A 24,677-nucleotide genomic window follows, 5' to 3' on the forward strand; every position below is an offset into this window, starting at 1 on the left:
TCTTGCTGTGTCTGTGGAGCTGCCGCAGTGGGGCGGGCTGCGTAAGCGCAGGTGCTTGGAGGCCCCCAGAGGCGGCTGTGTCGGCTGCTGGTCGTGAGCGGGCATTGGGGTGTACGTACAGCTGACATCAGGGCCCAAAGGCGCAACCCGGATTCTCAGAAACAGCAGTAGCGGTCTGAATCGTGATTTTGCGCGCGGGTGTGCAGCAGCTTCGTTAAAATGTACACTAAGAGAGCAAGGAGACAGGGCAATTTGGGTCTATTGAGATTTATCTTGAGTTTTACCCTCCTTCCGTCTTTGTCTCCCTTGCTGCTGCTGCTGCCGGCGCTGCTGGCGCCCACAGCCGCCTGGGCCTTTCTGGATCCTTCCGGTGTGTCTGGGGGCGCCCTGTTGCCGCCGCAGCAGCTGCTGCAGTTCCACAGTCCGTCTTTTTCCACCCCCTCGCTTACCCCTCTCTCTGTAATCCCCAGTGCCACATCGAAGCAGCAGCTGCCTGCCGTCGGCTTGAGCTGCCGCCTCAGCCGCGCTCAGCCCGACGGGATCGAGTGCAGGGAGCTTCTCCGCCCGCTGCAGACCCGCCCGGGACGCACCGCTTCTCACATCCCGCAGACAGCAGAAGCAGCAGCAGTGAAATCCGCAACGGCTGCAGCAGCAGCAACAGCGAACACACAACACATGGTGCCACCAGTAAGACAAACGCACACATTCAGAATAACCACTTGTCTTGAGAAGTGCTAGGCAAGCTTGAGGATTGAGCACTTGAGATCCAGACTGCACGTGGGGCTGGTTCGCACCTGGTTCACGTGTTTGGGGTGTACAGACAGCTCCGGGGCTCTCGTCGCCCCTGACGGGGCCTCAAAAGGCCCAAGTGGAGGAAGTGGCGAGGCAGAGCGGCCCTTGGATGAGAGATAGTGACCCGCTGGCTGCCTACGTGCAGATGCATGGGTGAGTCTTCGGATTTGCAGTTTGGATTTCACCTCCTTTTCTTGCCTGGGTGTGTTATGCTCAATATCTGCTGTGGGTCCCACTCTGGCCTTCGTGCTGCCTTCATATATCTGCGGTGTTTCGTATGCTGGTTGCTACTTTTTCCTGATTGTCTTTATTGCCACTTCCGGTGCGTGAGTCTTCACTCCGCGCTGCTGTTATGGCCGCCGCCTCTTGTGCTTTTCCCTTCTTGAATTTGTTTATACTTTGTGCCACTTGTTCTTTTATTCCGTTGCTGCTGTCATCAATTCGCTTTGCTGCAGCGGGAAACGGCCCATCCGTCGCATTTTGATTGCAAACAATGGAATGGCAGCAACGAAGGCAATCGCCTCTATGCGTCAGTGGACTTTCGAGACCTTCGGAGACGCAAATGTCAGGTTTCTTGCTGCTTCTGGTGGTCACGCTGCTGCCGGGTTTGCTGCTGCTGCTGGGTGTGCATTTGGTGCTTGTGGAGGTGCTCTTGCTGCTGGCTCTGCGAGTCTTCCTACAGTTGCTTGTCGCTGGCTTTGCCGCTGCTGGCGCTTCTAGTTGCTTCTTGCTGCAGGTGTTTTTGTTTCGGTCGCTGCTGCTGGGTGGTTGCTGCTTCTGCTGCTGTCTTTCGTTTTAGAGTTGTTCTTTGGAAGCCCACTTTGGCCTATTGTCCAGAAGGCTTAATACTGTCGCTGCTCTGCTTGTGCTGTTGCAGCTGTTGACATTTGTGGTTATGGCCACCCCTGAGGACTTGGAGGCTAACAGTGAGTTCCTGAAGAAGGCAGATGCTATCGTTCCTGTTCCCGGCGGACCCAGCCGAGAGAACTACGGCAATGTGTCTCTTATTTGCGAGACAGCGGTCAAGCAAAAGGTACTTTATGAGAAATTATTCTCCCCAAGACATCAGTGATAGCAGCAACGGAACAGCTGTAGCAGCTACAGAAGCAGAGGCCGCAATTGGCACGTCCCCAGCAGACCAATGAGTAACAGCCTGAAGAGAAGCAACCAACGCAGACACGGTTGCAGAAGAAGCAGCAGTTTTCATGGCTACAGAAGCAGGATAGGAATAGCAGCAGCTACGACAGCAGCATTTCCATGCTATCATCACTGCTTACGCGTTTGCGGGGCCGCAGGTGGACGCGGTGTGGCCTGGCTGGGGTCACGCGTCTGAGAATCCGGAGCTGCCCACGCGTCTAGCTGAATTGGGTATTTGTTTTATGGGCCCCAATGCAAAAGTGATGGCAGCGCTTGGAGACAAAATTGCGGCCAACATCTTGGCCCAGACGGCCAACGTGCCTTCTATTCCCTGGAGTGGTGACGGCCTAAAGGCGCAACTCAATGAAGAAGGGTCAATTCCGGAAGAGGTAGGAACTTCGCTGTAGTTACGCTTTCTGTGTTCTTTGGACGAGGCACTGGGGTAGTGGCGTTTGAGTCATCATGTACGCCGTAGCGTCCGTTTGCAGATGCCTTGGTGTCTTGTGCGATGGGTGTACGTATTTGTTCTCCTTTGTGCATTGCCTTAATGCTTGTATGGCTGTATGAGTGTGCTACTTGGTCCTTCGGTCTTTCTGAGTGTACACAGGTGTTTCCCTCTCTGTCTTTTCTTGCTTCCTACTTTAACGGTCTGCGCGTTTTGACCAAGTCTGTGTCAAACGTTTTCATTACCCTGATCGTATATTTCTCGACACCAACATTGCCCGGCAGAAGTAGCCCTTTATCTCTTGTTGCTGCCGCTGCTGCTGCTTCAGGTCTTTAAGGCTGCCACGATTTCCACATTGGAGGAGTGCCGCGCTGCTGCGGACCGCGTGGGGTATCCGCTGCTGCTGAAGGCATCTGGGGGCGGCGGCGGCAAAGGTATTCGTCTTTGCTACAAGCCGGAGGAGCTGGAATCGGCTCTGTCTCAGGTGAAGGCTGAGGTTGTGGGGTCACCTGTGTTCCTCATGCAGCTGTGCGAGAGGGCAAGACACATTGAAGTCCAGATCGTAGGAGATTCATTCGGAAACGCTGTGGCTCTCTCGGGCAGAGACTGCTCCACGCAAAGGCGATTCCAGAAAATATTTGAAGAGGCACCGCCCACAGTTGTCCGGCCTGAGACGTTCAAGTGCGATCCCAGCCCACAATTTGTTTGGTTTAGAAAGTGGCGGCGCTGCGCCTTTCCTTTCATTTGTTTGGCCCTTTCTCTTGCCGTTGCTTGGCGTTAGCCTCAGCGCGAGGCAGCCTCAGCGTTTGTTTCTTCGGTCTCACTGCGTCTCTATGTGGGAGTCCCCCATTTTTCCAATTTATGCCTCTCTATCAGAGCACAGTTTCTGGATATCCTCTGTCAGCTCCGACTGTTTTGTTGTGCAGTTCTTTGCCGTTGTGCCAGTATGCTCTCCTGCTTTTTTGAGTGCCGCTGTTCCATCTCCTGCTCATGCACCTGCCACCGTGCGTTCCAGATTTCTTTGCGTATCTTTGGGCCTCCATTCCCGATTACATGAATTTTCATGCAATATTACATTTGCGGAACTGCTTTGGGGCGCTCGACAGGGAGATGGAACGTGCAGCCCAGCGCCTGACGCAGTCACTTGGCTACGAGGGCGTGGGCACAGTTGAGTACTTGTTTAACCCAGCAACGGATTCCTTCTATTTCTTAGAGTTGAATCCCAGGCTGCAGGTGGAGCACCCGGTGACTGAGGCGGTCACGGGCCAGAACTTGCCCGCCCTGCAGCTACAGGTTGCCATGGGTATTCCCCTTAACAGAATCCCTAGCATCAGATCCTTCTTCGGCAGAGACCCCACGGGCACTGACAAGATCGACTTCCTTAAAGAAGACTACATGCCACTTAAGATGCATTGCATTGCGGTCAGACACGCTCCCCTTTTGCTGCTGCTGGCGGTGCTTTGTTGATAATGACTGTGGGGAATGCTGCGATGGTTACATTGTGGCAGTGTAACTGTCGAAGCAGGTGCAAGTGGTGGATGCCCATTTGGTGGCTCTAAGCTTCATGAACCACTGCTTTGTCTTTTACGCGCCCTCATTTTATGTTTATCTTTGAAGCCATGAATTCATGTCTTCTCAGTGCATCTCTGTAGCTGCTGTGTTATTCAGTACTCCTTTTTTACCTTTCTTACTTTGTAAAATTTAGTCTTCTTGTGGAGCCAGGGACAGCTCCCCAGGTTCGGGCAGCTATCAAGCAAGTGCTTGCGCGTATTGAGTTCATCCCCCTTCTGCTGTTGCCATCATGTTCTCAGGCCCGTGTGACGGCAGAAAACCCGAGCGACGGCTTCCGGCCTACGAGCGGCCGGGTGCATTCGCTGAGTTTCAATCCACCGGAGAAGGTGTGGGGCTACTTCTGTGTGGGGACAAAAGGAGCCTTGCATGCTTACGCAGACTCCCAGTTTGGACACGTGTTTGCTGGAGGATCCACGAGGAATGAAGCAAGGAAACGGCTGATTTGGGGTCTGCAGCAGCTGCAGATTAAAGGGGATATAAGAACACCCATTAACTTCTTGCAGGTGCTGCTGCAACAGCCAGCGTTTGTCAATCATACCCTCAATACGGAGTGGCTCGATGGTATCATCAAGGCCAAACAGCTGCTGCCTTCACCCAAGGCCGATGATGTCGTGTTTGCCTCCGCTGCCTTCAGAGCCATTCAGGCATTGGAGGTGAGGTGACTGATGCGTGTGCTGCTGCTGTTGTCCTCCATGCACTGCTGCTGAAGCTCTACTTTTCTCTCATGCTGCTGAGGGGCGTTGTGATTAATGCCATTTCTGGTGGGTGTTGTGATTAATGCCATTTCCGGTTCTACTGTTGTGTATCACTTTTCTTGCCGTTACGTCTCCTAGCGGCAGCAGGTATGAAATGCAGCAGCGATGGCGGCATCGGCAAGAGCAGCGGCGGCCCGTAATTCCACCCCTTGTGGGAGTTCTCTTACTTGAGCTGAACATATCACTGTGCTATCTTCTGTGTGCAATACTTCAGAAACAGAAGGCGTCTTGGCTGTCTACTGCTGCTCGAGGCCACACATATTTGCCACCTGTGGGGCCGCTGCTGTCAGTGGAAGTACCGATAGCGTGGGATGGCCAGTTGTACAAGTTGAACTTCACAAGGACTTCCCCATCGGCCTTGGGATTTTCAATCAACAAACAAAAGGGAGAGGTGCAGTATAGACAACAGTCGGATGGCTCTTATCTGTTGTCCATATATTCCGACCCCCCGCAAGAGCAGCAGTCGGATCAACAGTTGCAACAGATGCAGCAGCCGCAGGAGCTGCAGCACGGGGTTCACCCGCGACTGCTGCGTTTCAGCGCCACTGAGGAGCCCCTCGGTCTTCGGCTGGAGCTGGGGGACAATTCTCTGATGGTTTTAGACCAGAGGGATCCCTCGGAGATGCGCTCAGATGTCAATGGTCGCCTTGTCAGATATCTTGTTGGGGACGGGGAACATGTTAAGAAAGGACAGCCGTTTGCCGAGGTCGAGGCCATGAAGATGATCCTCACACTGACGGTGAGAGAACCTTGGTGCCTAAACCACCGTGTGTTTCCTTGGGTCTGCGTTTGATTCATCGCCTCTGTCTCTCCCGCGAAGCAATGCTTGCATTAATTGCACGGTCTGTTGAAGCATTGCCGCTGCTGCTGCTGCTGCTGCCGTTTGGGTCGCTTCCAGGCTGGCGAAAGTGGGGAGCTGATACATCGCAAGAGCGCAGGGTCACTGATTCAGCAGGGAGAGCTGCTGGCCTCCCTGCGTCTAGAGGATCCTTCGAAGGTGGTTCGTTTGACGCCATTTGAGGGCTCGCTTGACTTGACAGCTGCTGCTGCAACTCCGGGGGAGGCAGAAGAAGAGACAGCTGAAAACACAGCGAGCCCACCGGCCTCTCCCTCTGCCCTCCAGCTTTCGCCAGAAGCAGCAGCTAAGGAAGTTGCTGCTGCTGCGGAGGCTCGGCTTGAGCTGTTGCTCAGCGGCTTCGTGCAGCAACAAACAGCGCAGCAACTGCTGAACTCGCTGCTCTCGGGCCCCTGCGGAGACTCGCCGCTTGCTTTGGCTGCCTTCACAGAGAAGTGCCTCACGCGCTTCTTGGAGACAGAGGAATTGTTTGCAGGGAGGGGAAATGCAGATGCAGCAGCCGCAGTTGCTGCTGCTACTACAGACACTGAGGGACAGTTTAGGGTGTACGTGTCCCACTACGCCCTCAAACAGAAGACGGAAATGCTCCTACTACTTCTGAAGGAATTGGCAGTGAGCCGAAATCAGTGCTATAGTTTGTGCTGCTACAGTCCTCTGAATCCCCTTCACCATTTCTTCTTGCTTGCGCGACCTTGCTTTACCTACGGCAGCAGCAACTGTGGAGCATGTACAAAATGAAATATTGCATTTTCGTCTTCCAGCTTCTGTGCGAGCTTATCATGACCCGGGACGGCTCGTGGTGTTGCTGTTGCTGTGATGTTTGCTGCCGCAGGGAAGGCTGACTGCTTCTGGAACCTCCGGTTTCGACTCTTCCAGACTTGAAGGCCTCTTGCGTCGTGTGGGGTCTTTGCGGGGTGTCGCCTACAATGTCCTTGCCTTGGCGTCTCAGCGACTGCTGAAACAGCTGCTCCTTCCCTCTGTGGCGGAGCGTGTTGAGACGCTGCGTACGCAGCTGCAGCAGCTGCAGAACTTGCAGCAGCAGCAGCAACAGCAACAATTGCGGGACGAGCTGTTGCAGCTGCCTGAAGAGCTTGGAGGCTATGGGCTTCTAGCTCACTTGTTCAGAGATTCCAGTGTTGGCCTTTCAGCTAAGGAAGTGATGCTGAGGAGGCAGTTGTTGGGACTTGAGGTCCAGTTACAACAGCAGCAGCAGCAGGGTGTCATCCCGTTCACTTGGAAAGACATGCTCCACGAGGGCCCTGCGGCGACAGTAAACGCGGGCATCTTTGCTGCTGTCTCGGGCATGGAAGACTTGCAGCAGCAGGTGGGGGTGCTGCTGCAGCAACTAGGACAGCAGCAAAAGGCACTCAGTGAAGAGACCAAGGGCGTTTTGCTGCTCAGTTTGCCGGTGGCAACTGCAGAAACAGCGGGAGCTGCTGAAGTTGCAGATGCAGCAGCTGCGGCTGCAGCAGCAGCTGCTGCAAACTCACCAGACGCTGCAGCAGCACTGAAGAGGCTCCACAGTCTCCGCTTGCTGCTGCCGAGGACAAATGGAGACGCGCAGCAGGTTACTCTTGTCCCACAGCAGGACCTGCAGTTGCAGGAAGACCCTTTACAACGGTGAGCCGAGCCACACAGTTTTCCCTAGGAGAATACGCACACACTGAAGAGTCAAAGTTCTTTCTTGCCCCTCTGTGTTATAGAGAAACACGAGAGGCTGGAGCCTCAAGCGGAGCAGCATTTGCAGCATTGGTGTACTGTGCTTTTGAGCTTACGTTGCTGCAGGGGCCTTTCACTGTCCCAGTTTGTCTTTGGAGAAATAGAGATGATGAGGGGTAAGGGGACTGTGCGACGGTTGCCGTCCGCTGCGGCTGCTGCTGCAGTGCCCCCCGCAGTATCGACGGATCTGTTGCTGCACGCTGTCTCCCCGAAGCCGCCGACACCTCCAACTGGTGCTGCAGCGCCTCTGCGTACCCCAGCGCTGCGGGAGACAGTGTACATACACCGCATTATTCCTAAGGCTGATATGCTGCTGCAAGGGGAGGGCCTGCAGCAGTTGCTTCAGCACTTGCTGCAGCAGTTGGAGGCAGCCTTCAGGGATCCTCACGTCCACCCCACAAGCAGCAGCACAGTTGTGCTGCAGCTCCTACAGCCAGAGCCCGAAGAGAGACAGGCAGCGCTGCAGAAGGCTCTCTTCGAGGCAGTCCACACTCTCAAGGCCGAGCAAGGCGAACGGGTGCTGCGGCTGAATGTGGAAAAGGTGGAGCTGCGGGTGCCTTTAGCAGCAGGTAGGGCGACAGAGGCAGCAAGCGCTGCCAGTGCTGCTGCTTCCCAACAGCAGCAGCAAATTATCAGGGCTTCCAGCAGGGGAGGCTGCTGGCTTGAGCCGGAGGAGCTGTCCGTGCCTGGCGCTGTGGCGGAATACGACGGCGAGTGTGAGTTGCACTCATCCGCTACGGCGACTTTGAGGCAGCAGACGCAGCCAAAGAAGCAGGTTTTGGGGGCTGAGACCTCAACAGCAGACAGCTCTGCTGCTCCATCTCCGCTCCTGTCAGAGTTATCTACCCCGGAAAGCGCTTCCTTTAAAGAAGGGGAGCAGATGGCGAGTCGGTCTTCAGCAGGCGATAGCATGGAGTTCGCTGCCAGTATCCAAAGCAGCACCTGCAGCAGCGACCGTCTGCCATTTTCTTGGGGTCGAGGGGGAACTGCTGCTGCTGCAGCTGAGGCGGAGAGGACGGCGCCTCTTGTCCCGCTAAAGGGCGTCAGCGAGGCACAGCTAGCAGCCAAGAGGGCAGCAGCACAACGCGCCGGGAGCACGTATATCTACGACTTCCTGGGCTTTATAAAGACTGAGCTGCAGCAGCAGTGGAGACGCAGCCAACAAAAACTTGAAAATGCCGGGGACAGCCGGAAGCTTAAAGTGCCGCACAAACTCATGGAGGTAAATTACACATCGACGGATGCGCATAGACAGACACACCGAGAGAGATATGCAAGCGTAGATGCAGTCAAGGAGGCAAGGGGAGAGAGCCATAATCGGCATAGATAGAGGGATGCCAGTAGGTAGAGATGAAATTAAAAGTACATGAGAGGATAGGGGCTCAACGAGGATAAGAAAAGCCGAGCAGCCGTTCGCTGCTTCTTTTCCTGTCGCGTTTGCTCCGGCACTATAGTGGCTCGGTGATCGACTTTGTTGTGCATTTGCTGCTGATGCTGGTTGTTTTAGACGCGGGAGTTTCACATGGGCCCCGATGGGAAGCTACAGCTGCATCGGAATTGGCAGGTGGGAGACAATAAAGTGGGCATGGTAGCATTTTTGCTGCTACTGCGGACTCCTGAGTATCCGCAAGGTCGTGAGGTGGTGGTGATCGGCAATGACGTGACCTACCAAGGGGGTTCCTTCGGGGTAGAGGAGCACGAGGTGTACAGGCAAGCCTCGGCCTTCGCTCGCAAGCACAAGATTCCCCGTATCTACATAGCGTGCAACAGTGGTGCTCGCATTGGGGTCTACGAGCAGCTCAAGGAGAAGCTTCATGTGGAATGGACCGACCCAGAAAACCCTGCATTAGGCTTCAAGCACCTGTACATCACAGAGAAAGACATGCGCGAATTGCCTCCAGGCGCCGTTGTGGGCCACTGGATTCCCACTCCTGCGGGAGCAGAAAGTGATATAGGCGACCGTGTATTTGTTCTCGATGCCGTTGTGGGGTCTGAGGGACAACACTTGGGAGTGGAGAACCTGCGGGGCTCCGGGAAAATAGCGGGAGAAACAAGCCTGGCCTATGATGAGGTATTCACTCTGTCTCTTGTCTCTGGGCGCTCTGTGGGTATTGGCGCCTACGTCGTGCGCCTGGCCCAGCGCTGTATACAGCAGAAGACCTCGCCCTTGGTGCTAACTGGTTACCAGGCGTTGAACAAGCTACTGGGCAGAGAAGTCTACGTGTCCCAGGACCAGCTTGGGGGCCCCGAAGTCATGTTGCCTAACGGCATAGCGCATTTAGAGGTTGCCAATGACAAAGCAGGCATTGCAGAGGTCATGCGCTGGCTCGAATTTGTCCCTCCCACCGCGGACGCCACTCACACACCCCATCTTGAGACAGATCCCGTCAACCGCGACATAGAATTCACCCCGACATCCACTCCATACGACCCCAGGCACATGCTTGCAGGCCATGAGGTCCCTGCCACTCCGCCCAGTTCCCCTCTCGAGTCAGACGCCGAGGGAGCTGCTGAGGTACCGCAGCAGCAGCACAAAAAGCATCAGCGGCGGTGGGTGTCTGGGTTCTGTGACAGAGGCAGCTTTAAGGAAGTGCAGGGGCCTTGGGGTGCAGGCGTCGTTGTGGGCAGAGCCAGACTGGGTGGACAGCCAATTGGTGTCATTGCGGTTGACCCCAGAACAACCACAGCAGTTGCCCCTGCAGATCCAGCCAATGCAGACAGCGCGAGGGTAGAAATTCCTCAGGTGAGTTCTGCTGTGCGTACACGGCAGACGTGGGGAATGTATTCAGGAATTTGCGTGCAAACGCCACTGGGGCTTCAGAGTGTCAGGGTTGTTGAGATCACTCGGGGAAAGCGTGGGTTGAGGAGCTCAGGCTAGCGCCGAAGCTTCTATTCACATGTCTTGCCGGCCTGACCATTTGTTTCTTGTGTCTGCCTTTGTTTATGTATGGACGCACATTGGGGTGTCTGCGTGTGTGCAATTGGTGTGCGCGTAGGCTGGACAGGTGTGGTTCCCTTCTAGCGCGTACAAAACGGCGCAGGCAATAGCGGATTTCAACAGAGGCGAAAACCTGCCGCTGATAATATTCGCAAATTGGAGAGGCTTCTCTGGGGGCACTCGAGACATGTTCAATGAGGTATTGAAGTTTGGCTCCATGATTGTGGACGCTCTCCGAGTGTACAAACACCCTGTGTTCGTCTATATTCCGCCACACGCCGAGCTCAGAGGGGGATCTTGGGTGGTCATCGATCCCACCATCAACGCTTCCCAAATGGAGCTCTATGCAGATGAGCTAGCCAGAGGAGGTGTCCTGGAGCCTCCTGGCATCTGTGAAATCAAATTCAGAGAAGCTGAAAGGAGAAAACTCATGCACAAGAATGATAACACGCTCAAACAATGGCAAGCAGACCTTGCTACAGCCGCCGTAAGACACAGCACCCTCACCGCCTCTGACGGGCATTCAACATTTGCTGCCTTGGTGTAGTCTCCAACCACTTCGTGATACGCAGTTGAGGGGCTACGGGCTAGTAAGGCCTCTGATTGAAGACATTTTCTGTGAAGGTGTACCTCGCTGTAGGGTCTCCAAGGATGACTTCTAAGAGCTGCGATGCTCTGGGTTGCGGCTTGTTTTTTATTTAGCTTTGTGGCTTGCGATTTGTGATGTGCAGACGCCAAAAGAGGCAGAGAAGATCAAGCAGAACATAAAAAAGAGAGAGGATCAGCTGATGCCAGTGTACACACAGGTCAGTGGCATCGCGCTAGTCGTGCTCTTTCTTGTGTCTTAGACACTTCTTGTTAAGGTTATGTACACTTTGTATGCAAAACCGGAGAGCAACACATACTTCAGCTCTCTTCTTATCCACGTGACTGCGTTTCTTTTGCCTGGATCTGTCCAACTTGAATGCATTAGTTTTTATTTCTGAGTGATAATTCTCGACAGCGTGTTCTTGGGAATGCTCTTTATGTTCCTTGTTACCGGCTTGTCTGCATCATCTGTTGTCTCATCGAGTAGTCTGGTTCCGTCAGTCATTAGTGCCGAGCGTCAAGTGTGTAGGTGTAGGATCATGTAAGCCACAGTTCTGTTACTCCCCCGATTATTGAAAAATTCAGTAGATTAGTTGCCTGTTTGGGAACCCAGTGGGCGCAGATTATTGTTTAGTTTGTTCATTTCAAGATTTTGGGGTCGGGATCTCTGCGCAGGTGGCTCACGTTTACGCCGATCTTCATGACAGGGCCCCCCGCATGGCGGCTCGCGGTGGCGTCCGAAGGATTTTGAGTTGGCCCAAGGCCCGCGAATTCTTCTACTGGAGAGTCCGCAGGAGGCTGGCGTCCAACAATGCTGTGTAAGACATGCATTTCAGTGATTATTTAGGCACTAAAACTGCTTATTTGGTTTTTCTAGACAATGAACGCTTAGTCTGCGGCATTCATAGCGAATGCCGCCTTCTGCTAGCCTGTCAGAGTGTTCTGTGCGACATCAGTTTGATAGACCTGTATAATTGTGGTGTGCTTTCATTTGTGTTACGAGTGAGTGAACAAGAGATCATATGCCAATTTTGGGTAGTTTTTGGACTACCCAGGACTACCCACCAGTGGTGACTTCTTTGCTTTTTTCCGGATTTTATGTATGTAAGTACCTGTTTTGCGAATTATTCAGCAAAAAGTTAATGGCAGCGGACCCGGCCCTAACATGGGATGATGCCCTTCATCTCCTTACAACCGAGATTCCGCAGACGGCTGACTCAGTAGACGACAAGGAGGCAGTGGCGTTCTTTGAGAGTAAGCTGCTTATGAGCTGCAGTACGGCACAAATACGAATTCAGAGACCCGAAACCCGGGATCATGCGCAAGCAGGTGTAGTCTTACTTAGTGTGCTTGGCGCTTAGGACTTGCCACCGAGAATTGACCGGAGGAACATTTACTTTTGGGTTATTCGCTGTCTGTTGCTTGCAGGCAGCGAAGGCTGTGAGAAGCTGGGGGCTCTGCTGCGCCGCACGGAGGCAGCAAGCTCCCGGCGGGAGCTGCTGCAGCTGGTCAGCCGCCTCTCAGCAGCAGAGAAGAAAGATGTACTGTCGGAAGTCCAGAGTCTTTTATCCAAATGACGCCCAGCGTTAGTTGTCTTAACAACAGGCAAATAACATCAGATGTTAAGGGGCACCGCCGGGGCCCCAACATGTGAATACTAATCGAGGGCCCCTTGAAACAGCGTAAACTGGGGCGCCTACCTGGGCATACCCTTTGGGCATTTGCTGGAGTGCAATTCACTTAACTATGGGCACCTCCCTGCTGTCGCCCAAACAGGCGGGCATACCTAGGCGCCCTGAGGAGGGGCTTCTAGGCAGGATAAGGTCTGCCTTTGCAGCTGATACAGTTTTGGGGTGTGTATACACATATATGCCCAATATTATATTTCGGGTGTATCACATTCCCGCGGGTAGGTTCCTCCGGTACAAGTGGGAGACGTCTGATGCTGTCGCTTCCCGCCGCGGCTTTACGCCTACAGCTCTTGCGCGTCTACACATTTGAAGTACATACATATATATCAAAAGCAATGCATAGTCTACATCTATTGAATGTATATGTATATTTTATCATTCGTGTAAGCATACACTATGCGTGGATTCGTTTGTGCGGACATATTTCATACGTACTAGCGTTCTTGTCGCGGTACAGCTGACCGTCGCAAACATCCCTCAAACGGTCCATTGGCCCTTGGGGCTGCATGCAGCCCCAGCGCCTCCAGTGCGAGGACGTGTGGGGCCTCCTTGGGAGGTGGCACCCCGGGGGTTCCCAGGGATATGGCACTGTGTACTGTTTGGGACTTCAATGCTGAAATAAGCAAAGCTTAGCTGGAGTCAAGGGCACAGAGTAGATGCAGGGTCGCTGGGAATAGCAGCAGCAGCAGCACGAGTAGCATCAGTGAGGTCCCGCCAGTGTCCACAGACACTCCCACCTAGGAAAGGGCTTCAGCAGATTCATTTCTTAGTGCACCCTACGCTTCAGATGTACTCCACGTAAAACCTACAGGTGGGTGTTCACCGCCCGGGAGGCATCTACGCAGTCAGCAGAGCCCTAATTGCAACATAGGAAGCCATTAATGAAGAGCTACGAGACGCAGGAAAGGCTACGAACAGTGGCAAATGGGGAGCAACGACCAAGAAAAGGACCGTGTCAGATACCCTGCGGCTAAGCAGTAATAGAATTTTTGGGGCGTGCCAATTAACAGAGGCCCGCGGACGGGACCACACCCAATAAATAAGCTGAAGAAGAGCCAAGTCGCCGAATGGCCCTTGCTTTGTTGCAGCAAGTTGCATATTCCTTCCGCCGTTGCCTGGCTGTGCCTTAAACGTTGTCTTTCGCATGTTTCTGCTTGCGCCTGTCTGGTGTTCCTTCGCATTTCCTCAAGTGCGTGTGCCACTGTTTTTCTGTCGCCGTCTGCTTCTGTCTACTCGTCGTGCGTGGTTGCGCATCTGCCGCTCTCGTCTTTTGTTTGCATGTCCTTGTTTCTTAATACTTGCTTTACTATGTTGGCCTTGTCGTCCCTCTTGGCTTCAACTGTGCTTAGCTACTCTAAGCATCCATCAGTTCCTCAGCTGTCTCATTTTACAACAGCTTGTGAGCCTTTAAAAATCATTGCAGCGAAACAGAACTCTAAAGATAACTCCCCGCGCTCCTGATTTCCCGTTTTCCTTTTCTTCTTCGTTGTGTTCTGGTGGATGTGTCTGTTTCGCTAGCTGTCTGCGTTTCAAATATGCCTTTGCATTTTCCTTCCCTCCCAGAAGCATCTGCTGCGAGATATCCCTCTTTTCCATTTCTCTTACTATCCCTTTAGGGCCTGACGCTGCTGCCCGGCTCCAGGGGAGCCAGAGGGCACTGCTCCTCTATGGGCACATCGACGGATACCCCCGTCACCATCTCAGCCCCCCTCAACACATGAATACTAAATCTGTATCGAGGCCTCGAGTACCGCCCCGTCTGCTGCAGCAGCTTCGAGAGGTGCTCAATCTCTATTTCGTTAGTTGCGGCTTTTTCTGCGCCCTCACGAGGCTCCTGACGGCTTCGAAATGTGGATGCAGCAGCAGCAACATCAGCGGAGGCCAGGGAAGAATTAGCTTTTGGGCTGGACGCTGAACTCGCGTCTGTCTTCTCAGACGCATCGCGGCGCTGCTTTATCCTCTCGCTTTTGCTCGCAGACCCTAGCATTCTCTTACTTCGGCTAAAGTTACTGCTGCTGCTACCATTGCCGCCGCTGCTGCTGCTGTTGAATTTATCTGCGTTGCTGTTTGCCTTTTCGTTGCTCACGCTGTCGCAGGTGCTCGTCCGAATACCTTTGCCGCTGCTGCTCCTACGCTGCATCTCAGCTGTCGACTCACGCACCTCATCAACCGCAGCACGCGGTGACGCGCTGTTGCAGCTTTTGTTGTTGCTGCTGCTTTCCTGCGGGCTCGGTGTTTGTTTGCTGCTGCTGCGCCCTCTAGCTGACTCTTTCTTTGGCTGTGATTGGAATGGAATGTGGATCGTCGCTTTGTGACAAGTTCTCCGGAGACGTACCGCGCGGCTGCTGTAAAAGCTGTTGCCGCTGCTGTTGCTGCTGCTGGCATCGCCAAAGGAGAGCTTATCTGTGACTTTTTCTGCCTTTTCGTTCTCTGTCCTGTTTGAGTCTTTAAGGTCGTCTCCCTCTGCCTTCAGGCTTTTTTTGCTACTGCTGGTGCTACTGCGTTTAGGTAATGCAACTTCCATCTCTGCTGCATCCGCGTCGTCGGAAAGACAATTTTTGCCTTTCGCCGCTTTGTGATTCGACAAGTTATCCTCATTTCTGGATTTAGCGGCTCTTGTGTTGTGTGCGCTGCTGCTTAGGCATTCAGGAGAGAGGGAGCGTGCACGCTTGACCTCGCTGCTGCTCATGCTGTTGCTGTTGGCGTTGATGCGGCTCTTCATGGTGCTGCTGCCTTGTCGGAACTTGCTGCCATTCCTGGCTCTGTTGTTGCTGCTGCAGCGGCTCATCCACCGGCTTGCAGTTGAACGGCTTCTGCTGCGGCTTGGGTTTTCTTGGCCATTCTGAATCTTCTGACCCGAAAGCCCAGATGTCCCCGACGACTGCAAGCGCAAGCAGCAGCAGCAGCACAGAAGCTACACGGGTGAAGCACCGCAGCGACAACATACACAGGTTAGCATTGATGCGGGAGCACCGTCACGGTTGCAGCAGCAACATCGCTGCAGCAGCCGAATCTGCCACGGACAAGCACAAGCCTCCCAACATGCCCTACATACGTATGTACACAGCGCGCGAAGCAGTGCTGCAACTCTTTCTACTTTTGCTGCTGCTGTATGTTCTTCGTCGCAGCAGCTGCACCTCCTGCCTTGCTTTGCAAGTCCGCCCTACAGCTACCTGTTCTACCGCCGCCTCTTTTGCTGCTGCCGCTGCTGCTATTTTGCACATTTTCCGTTGCTGCAGATTAGCTGGCTGTTTATGGAGTACTACAAAAGCTAATACCTGTGCCTCCTTGCTGCCGTCTCAGCAGCTGCGGCTGCACTTCAACGTGCTCTGGCAGCTGCTGCTGCTGCTAAGGGTTGTTGCTGTTGCCTTGGGTTTCGGCATACGTACGAAATTCTGCAGGTCCACAAAAGAAAATACGTCAATCCTATCTCCTTTCTTGACGGGAGTTTCTTCAGGCAGCAGCGCAATGGCCTTAAACCAGCAAGAAGTTCCATGTACAGACAAGGCAGCTAGGGGGTCCGCCGTGTAGCTGCTGCGGCAGGTTTCCGTGCCCACGAACACACCCTGCAGCAGCAACAGCAGCAACAGCAGCAGAACAAGAAGCAACAAACCAGACGAATGGCCGTACCAGATGCTCGCGATCAAAGCGATATGCGCGCGTTTACACGAGCCACCGAAGCTGCTAGACATCAGTAGAAGCAACTGTAGCGTTGCCCAACACAGCTGGATTCGAAAATGCTCCTGCTGCGGCTGCTGCTGCTGCTGCAGCAGTTGCGGTTGCTCACTGGTGCTAGCTCCACTTCGTTTGTAATGCAGAGACCAGCAAGCAGCCCGTCCCTCTCCGCAACAAACTGCAAGCGTCTTCTTTGCTGCTGCTGCTGCTCCATTGGCTCTTCAAACAGCAACTCCTCGAAGACGGGACGCAGACCGCCTTTGCTGCCTGCTGCTGCTTCTGCTTCTGCCGCGTCTTGCTTGGCCTTTGACTGAAGAATCTCAAGTGCTTTATGTCCGTCTATCAGAGGCGTAGCGGCTACGCTTTCTGTTGCTGCATCGTGCAGCTCCATATTCTTCTGCTGTAGCCATTTCGGCAGTTGCAGCTCTTGCTGCAGCTCTCGCGTGCTGCTATTTCTTGTCAGCCCTTGCAGCACTTCTACTGCAGCTGCTGAGCGCGCGAGCAGCAGCGGCTGCTGCAGCAACCCCACTGCCTGCAGCAGCCTGCGCCGAGGGGAAACTCGGCTGCGCTGGGTATAGGTGTGGTGGGGGAATGGCAGGTGCTGCTGCTCGGGGAAACAGCAAGGCCGAATAAGAGTCCTTGCTGCTAAGGGGATAGACCGGGGCAGCCGCGGTGTAAGTACTCCCTGCTGCAGCTGCAGCAAACGCAGCATCTGCTGCAAGTGCAGCACCACGTCTGCTGCGCCCTCATTGCCTGCGAAGTCCCCTATGATCTCGTGCAGCAGAAGCACTTGAGACAGATCTTCGAGTGGCTCTTCAGTGCTTGCCGCTGCTGCTGCTCCTGCTGCTGTTTCTGCGGTTCCTGTTGTCGTGTTTCTGCTGCAGTCCCTGGGCCTTTTCAGAATGCCTCCTGTGTGCGTGTGTAGCTGCAGCTGCTGCTGCTTGGGCATGAGGAAGCGAGCTAGCTGGTCGGGCAAAATGTCTGTGGTGTACATACACACCACCGAAATCTGCTTTTCATACCCCAATGCCTTAACAAAGCTGCAGGCGCTGCTGCAGCTTTTCCTCTCCGCCTCAAAAGCCAGAACTCGACGGGCTCCCTCCCGCGCAGCATTTACAGAGAGCAGTGCAAAGGGCCCCGTCCCAATCTCAATGACAAGGGGGCCCCTGGGGCCTCCGCAGAGGCCCCTTGAGGGGTCCCAGAGGCTCCCCAGGGGCCCCCAAAAAGCCCCCCCGAAGTACATCTTCAGGGCCTGCTGGTACGCGCCCACTCGCTGCAGATCTTCTGTCATAGAAATGTGATTTCGAAGGCGAAAGCGAGAAGTAATGCTGCTGCAATTAAGGGTCTCTTTAGGCAGCACCATTTGCTGCAGCACGCGCTGCTGCACCAGATGGTCTATTTTGTCCTGCAGAGTAGGCTGCTTCGGCTGCTGCTGCTGCTCCTCGTTCTGCTGCTGCTCCTCCTCCTGGCACTGCGCCTCCTTCTGCACAGCCTGCAGCTGCTGCTGCTTTTTTTGCTCCTGAAATCTTTGCTCCAGCTGGCGCTGCAGCAGCGCTCTCAAAATCGCCACCTCTGCGGTCACGCCTTGCTGCTGCTGCTGCTGCACCGGGACTTTCTGCTGCTGCTGCTGCATTCTCATTTCCTGCTCCTTCTGCCCTTGCAACAAGTGTTTCTGCTGCTGGAGCTGCTGGAGCTGCAGAAGTAGGTGCTGCTGTAGCAGCTGCTGCTGCCGCTGCAGCTGCTGCTCTTCCTGCTGCTGCTGCTGCAGCTCCCGTCGCCTGCTTCTTTTCTCCTCCAGCCTTTGCCTCAGCTGGAGCTCCAGCTCGGCGATAGAACGCTCTCGTGAGCTTCTGAAGTGCTGCACTCTCTGCTGCAGTTCTTGTTGCTCCTGAAGCTGCTGGTGCAGCTGCTGCTGCAGCAACTGCTGGTGCTGCAGTTGCTGCTGCTGCAGCCGCTGCAGATGGTGCTGCCGCTGCGCGCCCTGAGGCACAGCATCCCGCTCTTGCAGAGATTCGCTGTAGGCGAACTGCTGCTGCTCGTTCAGTTGCTGCTGCAACTGCAGCTGCTGCCCTGGATTTTGCTGCCTCTGCCGCCGCTGCTCCGCCAGCTCCTGCTGCTGCCTGTGCAGCCGCCTCAATTCCAGCAGCCGCCGCCGTCTCTCTTCAAGCTGCAGCCGCTGCTGCTGCAGGCGTTCTTGTTGCTGTAGCAACTGCTGATCCCGCTGCTCTTCCAGCTGCTGTTGGTCCTGCAGTCGCTGTTGCTGCTGCTGCGCCGTCGCATGCCGCTGCTGGTGCAACTGCAGCTGCCGCTGCAGACGCTGCTGTTGCTTCTGCTGCTGCTCCCGTCTTCGCTCTTCCTCCAGCTGCTGTCGTTGCTGCTGCTGCTCCTCTCGCTTCTGCTCCCCTTGCTGTCCCCCTCGCTGCTGCTGCTGCTGCTGCTGCTGCTGCTGTTGCTGCTGCTGCTGCTGTAGCTGCTGCTGTTGCTGTTGCTGCTGCTGTCGCTGCCGCTGTTGCTCCTGCTGTTGCTGCTGCTGCCGACGCTGCCGTTCCTGCTGATATTGCTGCTGCTGCCGCTGCTGCTGCTGCAGCAAATCGAGGTAACGCCGCGCCTCGTCTGCCCGCTCGACCGCTACTCGGGGCCGTTCTGTTGTCTGCCTATCCAGCAGCATCCGGAGGCTCCCCATAAGAGCCCCGATGTTAGTGGTTTCCTGCAGAAGCAGCAGTAGCAACAGCAGCAGCGGCACAGCGGCAGAGCGTTCACATACGCAAGTGTATGTATATGGTCGCACCAAATAGATGCTTCTGCCCGTCCTGCTGCTCCTGCTGCAGCTGTGCAGAAGCAACTACGGAAAACTGTGACCTATTGGCCCAAAAGATGAGCTGAGGGGCCCCAGGAGGCCCCAAGGGCCCCCTTGGGGCCCCTCAGCTCATCCTTCGGGCCAATGGGGGCTCTCGGGACCCCTGGGGTCCCCTTGAGGCCCTCGGAGGGCCTCCTTTGGGGCCCCCACCTTGTACTGCTTCAGTTGTGGAAACGTTAGTACATTAAGAAGGGGAATGAACTCACATTTTCCATGCTGGTCTTCTTGCGAGCTCTTGAAATCAAACCATTTAGTGTTGCTACTCCAGCAGCAGCAGCAGCGTGCTGTTGTCGGTGCTGCTATAGGTGCTGCTGCTGCTAGCCTCCGCAATGCGCTGCCTGCTATATGTTGAGGTGCATGAGGTCACACGGTGGAGCAAAGGCTCCGTACTGGGATAGCTGTTGCGTTTCCCTAGCTGCTGCTATGGCTGCTGCTGCTGCTGCTGCGGCGGCGGCGGCGGCGAGAGATGTGCTCTATTTAAAAAGCAAATAAGCATAATCCACAAGCATATGACAAGCTGGTGTCAACTTCACCCTCTGTTTCCTTTGCTATCAACGAGCTGCACGGCTGCGCTGCTGTTGCGAAGTCCTGGCTGCCACAGGTTAGGCCGGGATGTAAAAGCAATTTGTATTAGTGCGATGCGATTCATGTGTGTCTAAGTGGCTGATGCTGCTGCTCCTGCTGTTGCTGGTGCTGCTGCTGCTGGGAAGACACGTGAAATGCGAAAAGGTCACGTGTTGTCCAGCAGATAGTCAGGTCGGCTGAGAGTTGACAAGCGACACAGACGCGAAATACAAAACAAAAAAAGCAAAGCAATTAAAAGAGCATATCATTTCCGACTCTCCATCCTGCTGCTGCTGCTGCTGCCGCTCATACTGCTGCTGCAACTGACCATGCTGCGCGGTTGGTAGGTACACAGCCGAACACGCCGTGCTGCCTGAAACTGCAGCAGCGGCGACGCCTCTCCTGCTGCTCTATTTAAACGAAAGTAAGCACTAAATTAAGAAATTGTTTTGCTCTAATATTATTTATCATCAGGCTAAAGAAAGGGACCAAATCTACTGAAAGTTCCGGGGCTTGGTCTGGTGGAACTGTCGGCGGTGGGGGCCCCCCACCGTTGTTGGTGTTTCTGGGAAGTCTACAGCAAAGGAGGAGTGGCCGCTGGCAGATCGAGTGGAATCTCATGCTTTTACTGCTATTAAGGATCATTTCACCCCACTTCACCTCCGTCCTCCACTAACAAGAGCATTTTACGGCGTAGAGTCACAAATGAAGTGGATCTATTGCCAAAGGTGCAGCGCTTTGTCCGCAGCAGCAGCTGCATCAACAGGAGCAGCACAGCTCAAAAAACAAAGAAGTCACGTTAGCTACGAATCTTCAGACACAGCAGCTCCTTCTAGCTTTAGCTTCATCAATACTTCCGTAATTCAAAGCCAGCATATACCAGGGCAAGAACGGCACAGCCTCATGGCACCTGTGAGCACGTTAGCCGCAATTCAAGTTTACATTCATGTGCGTGAAAGTCACGCCATATAAATAAGAATACCTTCACTTCACAGACATAAAGAGAACTACATTCATGGGCAAACTTGGAGCGGGTCCTAGCATCACTTGAAGGCTAAGACTCGGCAGCTCTGCGGAAGGCACCTAAGGAACGAAAACCCCCAAAACGCTGTATAAAAGGGCCCAGACTTAGCCGCACTGGGTGGCTGGGTGTATTAGCAGCCAGCAGCTGAGGCAGCCTTCAGAAAGCCTGCAGTGCAGGCGGGGCTCAGAGCCCCCAGCCAAGGCTTTAGCCTACAGGTGCGAAAGCTGCAGCAGCGACTCTCTCACACTGAAGTCCAGACTTGCAATGGGCCAGGGTATAACACCATCTGGCCCGCCGCCGCGCAGCCACGGGGCGCAGCATCTGCTGCTGCCGCTGCACTCGTGGGCCAGCCCGGGCCTGCACATTGGCCTCCCCGCCCGAGATTCCTTGCGCAGCCGCCGCCTTGGCCGCTGGTGTCCAGAAGCTATTATTTTGCTGCTCTTCCCCAGCAGCTAGTTCATATCGAGTGGACCCTACGGGCCCCCCTGAGGGCCCCCAGGGGCCCCCCCAAGGCACTTTAGGGACCCCCAAAGGGCCCCCTTGCTGCTTGCTGCTGCTGCAGCAGCAGCAGCAAATGGGGGCCCCTTGGGGGCCAGCACTTTTGCTCTTTGTTCTGCCCGCTGAGCCGTTTACTTGCTGCTACTTTCTTTACAGCACAGAAGCCACTCCTGAAGATGCAAAAGTTTGCACTAAGCCTCTTTGCTGCAGCCCCACAAGGCCCTAATCCATAGACCTGTTTGCAGGCGCTCGGGCTCTCAGCTTCCCGGAGTGACTACAGGTCCAGAGCACTGCTGCGCTGCTGCTCGGGGCGCTGCAGCAAAAGGATTCCACTTTTGTTTAGCCGCTGCAGCAAACCCTCAGCCCCCGGCCCTGCTTCCTGCCGTTAGTTCTGCTGCTGCGATCGTGCAGCAGCAACTATTTAGGCTGCTGCTGCTAGCGCTGCTACTGCTGAGAATGCAAGACTGCCACTCCTGGGATTACTAAATGCCAAAGACTTTCCCTTGCCGTTTCTGCTGGAGGGAGCACTCATCGCAGCAGCTGCTGGCAGCAGAAATCAGCCTGCGCAGCAGAGGTTATGGGCTTCACTGAAACTAATCAGAAGAAGATTATTTAAACAAAAGCAGCAGACAGCAAAAGCTGCAGCAGCAGCAGCTGTTGGAGCAACAGCAGTAGCACTGTTATCAGTGTGAGCAGCAACTACTACGCTGCTGCTGCTACGAATGCTGCTGACCCTGCATAGCACACAATAACTTCAGCCAGAAGCAGCAACAAAGTCATTCGCTGCTGCTCCCTCCTGCTGCCGCTGAAGCAGCAAAAACAACAGTCAGGTACTGCACGGCCGGTGCCACACTGTGAGGCTCTTGAAGCAGGCTAATACCTGCTGCTGCTAAGTATTCAGCAGCAACTGCTGCAAAATAGGCAGCAGTATCTGCAGCAGTAGCTGCTACTGTGGTTTCAAACGTAAAAGGCTTTCAATCCGCACATTGTTCTGCCGCTGACTGTGTGCCTACGCTACCACGGGCTCGGCTTATTTCGCCCCAATATAGTCAACAAAAACAAAGGAAATACCATTTATTGAGTTGTATTTTGCGTTAATTCTTTGCTTTATTTTGCACCTTGCTGGAGCTCTGGAGGTAGGCGATTTGGCAGCTGGGCGCCGACCGACGGGGGCCGTACGCTGCCCCCGTAACGGTCATTCACGGCGCATGCAGGAAAGAAATGATACATCTAAATTATAAATAAATGCAAAAAAAACTTGATTTCATTGAAAAATTAAGAGTATCCATTCCGCGTTCTGTCCGTAACAGGCTGGGGGGCCCGACCATTCCAGCAGCCCCCGACAGCAGCCCCCAGAAACAACACCTCCTCCCCACTGGCAGCTGCAGCAAATACGGAGCAGCAGAAGCAGCAGAAGTGTCATGAAAAATAAAGAAGCCGCAGGTGTATGTACACCAGAGCGTTTATCACTTGCTCCGACATCTCTTTTGCTTCACGGTTTTCGCCCTCCAATTTGACAAACTCAAGGGCAAGACAGAAATCTGCTGTGCGCTCCGCGCACACCTGCTTTGCAGCTAAAAACAAAATAATGCAGTGGCTGAAACACCTCTGCCAGCCAGCCTCAAGTGGCGTTCCCGTGGCTCATGCGTGGTAGTAGCAGCAGCAACAGAAGCGGCAGTTCTGCAGCAGCATCGGCAGCGGCATGGGGAGGGAGCTGCAGCAGACGCCACAGCAACAACAGCAGAGGCTGACGCAGCAGCTGCAGCAGAGCCTACAGCCGCAGTTGCAGAAGTGGATGTAGGAGCTGCTGCAGCAGGAGGGGCAACGGCAGCAGCAGCACCTGCAGCAACGCAGCAAGCCGTAGCCGCTGCTGCTGCAGCAAAGAGCAGCACCTCCGACAGCAAAATATTCCTCGAATTTCCCTGCGGCGCCTCAGCAGGAAATATGAGAGCAGCTGAGGCAGCAGGCACGGGCCCTCCCGCTCCAGCTGCCTCAGCTGCATCCCGCCGCAGTCCCTCCCCGTCTGCAGCAGCAGCAGCAGCAGGAGAAGCGGCAGCAGCTGCAACTGCAGCAGCAAACAGAAAAGAAAAAGTGGCAGAAGCAGCAGCAGATGCGGCGGCTTCAGCGTCGACTGTAAAGCGGGCGGCGTTGGCCGCCCTCAGAACAGCAGATTTGTCACCGGCCAAGCGCCTGCACAGGGAGACTCTGCAGCAGCAGCAGCAGCAACAGCAGCAGCAGCAACAGCAGCAGCAGCAACAGCAGCAGCAGCAGCCCTCAAGCCCATTGATGCGAGCTGCTGCCACTCCCCTCAGGACCGGTAGGAAGGGACAAGAAGCCGCAGCCTCCAGTGCCTCTCTACCTGCAGCGTCCGGAGCAGCAGCAACAGACTCAGCAGTGGCAGCAGCCGCTGCTGCTGCAGCGGCAGAGGCAGCAGAGGCTGTCTCCCCCATAGGCTCGCCTGCCCCTCCCCGTCGCGTCCAGCAGCAGCAGCGCGCGGGGGATTTGCTGCAGCAGGCTTCGACGCCCATCTCATCCAGCAGGCCCAGACCCCCAAGCAGCAGCAGCAGCAGCAGCAGCAGCAGCAGGAAAGAGCCCAGCCTTGCTGCCGTTCCACTGCCATTTAGAAAAGGTTTCAATAGGGTAGCTGAGGCGGGGGGCCCCCTGCGGCTGCCGCAGCTGGGAGCCCTTTTTGGGTTTTTGGGGGACTTGAGGGCCCCCCTGCCGCTGCTGCAGGTGGTGGGTGCTGCTGGCAGCGGCAAGAGCTTCTTGCTGCAGCTGCTGCTGGCAGAGTGCAGCGTGGCTCACGGCTATGTCGATGCTGCTGCTGCTGCTGCTGTCGACGGCTCAGCTGGCCGCAATTTGCTGTACCTACGCCTGCTGCGCAGTCTTTCTGCTTCTCTCAAGCACGAGGCAGAGGCCTGCTGCGAGCCTTTATTTAAGCATCAGCAGCAGCAGCAGCAGAGCCAGGAAGCAGCGGAGGGCCTGAAAGATGAAAGCTTTCAGAAGCTGCAGGGGCAGCTAACGGTGCTGCAGCAGCAGCACAAGCTGCTGCTGCAGGAGTGCAGCAAAGCTTCCAAAACGAGAGTGACCGCACCTGACGCCTTCATAGAGATGTTGGGTCAGCTGCTGACTGCTTCAGGTGGAGCCCTTGGAGCAGCAGCAGCAGCAGCAGCAGCCGCAGCAACGGCAGGATGGGAAGGCGCTGCTGCAGTGCAGCAGGAAGCGACGGACCGTGCAGCAAGAAGCGCCGTGCTGCTTGTGGACGGGACGGAGTCGCTGCGGCAGCTGCTGCCTGAGCTGCTGCAGGCGCTGCTGCGTCTTCCCGAGCTGATGTACGGCTGCGACTTAGCAGCAGTAACGGCCTCCGCCAGCAGCAGCAGCAGCAGCAGCAGCCGCGGGGTGTGCGTGGTCCTGATCGGGCGGCGGCCCCTGGCAGCAGAGGCCCTTGACGGGCTGCCGCCTCCCCCCTTAGTTCGCTTCGAAGCTTATGGCCGAGACGCAGCAGCTTTTGTGCTGCAGCGCAGCTTCTTCTCGCTGGGGCTGCCGCTGCTGCAGGTGGCGCTGCA

At 55.2% G+C, this 24,677-nt stretch overlaps 3 protein-coding genes across 3 annotated transcripts in view; 2 read left to right on the top strand and 1 right to left on the bottom strand.

Moving 5' to 3' along the window:
* Window positions 1-219: 219 nt before the first annotated feature.
* On the top strand, window positions 220-12,379 carry ETH_00009260 (acetyl-CoA carboxylase, putative; the record flags this gene model as incomplete). Its single annotated transcript, XM_013378205.1, has 18 exons — window positions 220-687; window positions 821-945; window positions 1,248-1,356; window positions 1,670-1,825; window positions 2,088-2,318; window positions 2,703-3,055; window positions 3,481-3,796; window positions 4,186-4,599; window positions 4,916-5,440; window positions 5,600-6,169; window positions 6,390-7,177; window positions 7,343-8,498; window positions 8,784-10,019; window positions 10,273-10,701; window positions 10,946-11,020; window positions 11,478-11,620; window positions 11,935-12,056; window positions 12,231-12,379. 18 exons carry the CDS (start codon window positions 220-222, stop codon window positions 12,377-12,379), a joined length of 7,365 nt encoding a protein of 2,454 aa, XP_013233659.1.
* Window positions 12,380-14,105: 1,726 nt separating this feature from the next.
* Window positions 14,106-18,851, bottom strand: ETH_00009265 (protamine P1 protein, putative; the record flags this gene model as incomplete). The annotated part of the gene is made up of 3 exons (XM_013378206.1): window positions 14,106-15,374; window positions 15,883-16,059; window positions 16,281-18,851. The coding sequence occupies 3 exons, from the start codon at window positions 18,849-18,851 to the stop codon at window positions 14,106-14,108; spliced, it is 4,017 nt and encodes a 1,338-aa protein (XP_013233660.1).
* A 3,681-nt stretch (window positions 18,852-22,532) lies between these two features.
* The window catches only part of ETH_00009270 (subtilase family serine protease, putative), a gene marked incomplete at both ends in the record, with an annotated part of 6,147 nt that continues 4,002 nt past the window's right edge, over window positions 22,533-24,677 (top strand). Inside the window, 2 exons of the mRNA XM_013378207.1 lie at window positions 22,533-22,554; window positions 22,727-24,666. Coding sequence (XP_013233661.1) covers window positions 22,533-22,554; window positions 22,727-24,666 — 1,962 coding nt within the window. The remainder of the gene's footprint in view (window positions 22,555-22,726; window positions 24,667-24,677) is intronic.

This window comes from Eimeria tenella, genomic scaffold (assembly GCF_000499545.2).
Source record: "Eimeria tenella Houghton genomic scaffold, Eth_scaff78, whole genome shotgun sequence".
Classification (NCBI taxonomy): Eukaryota; Apicomplexa; class Conoidasida; order Eucoccidiorida; family Eimeriidae; genus Eimeria; species Eimeria tenella.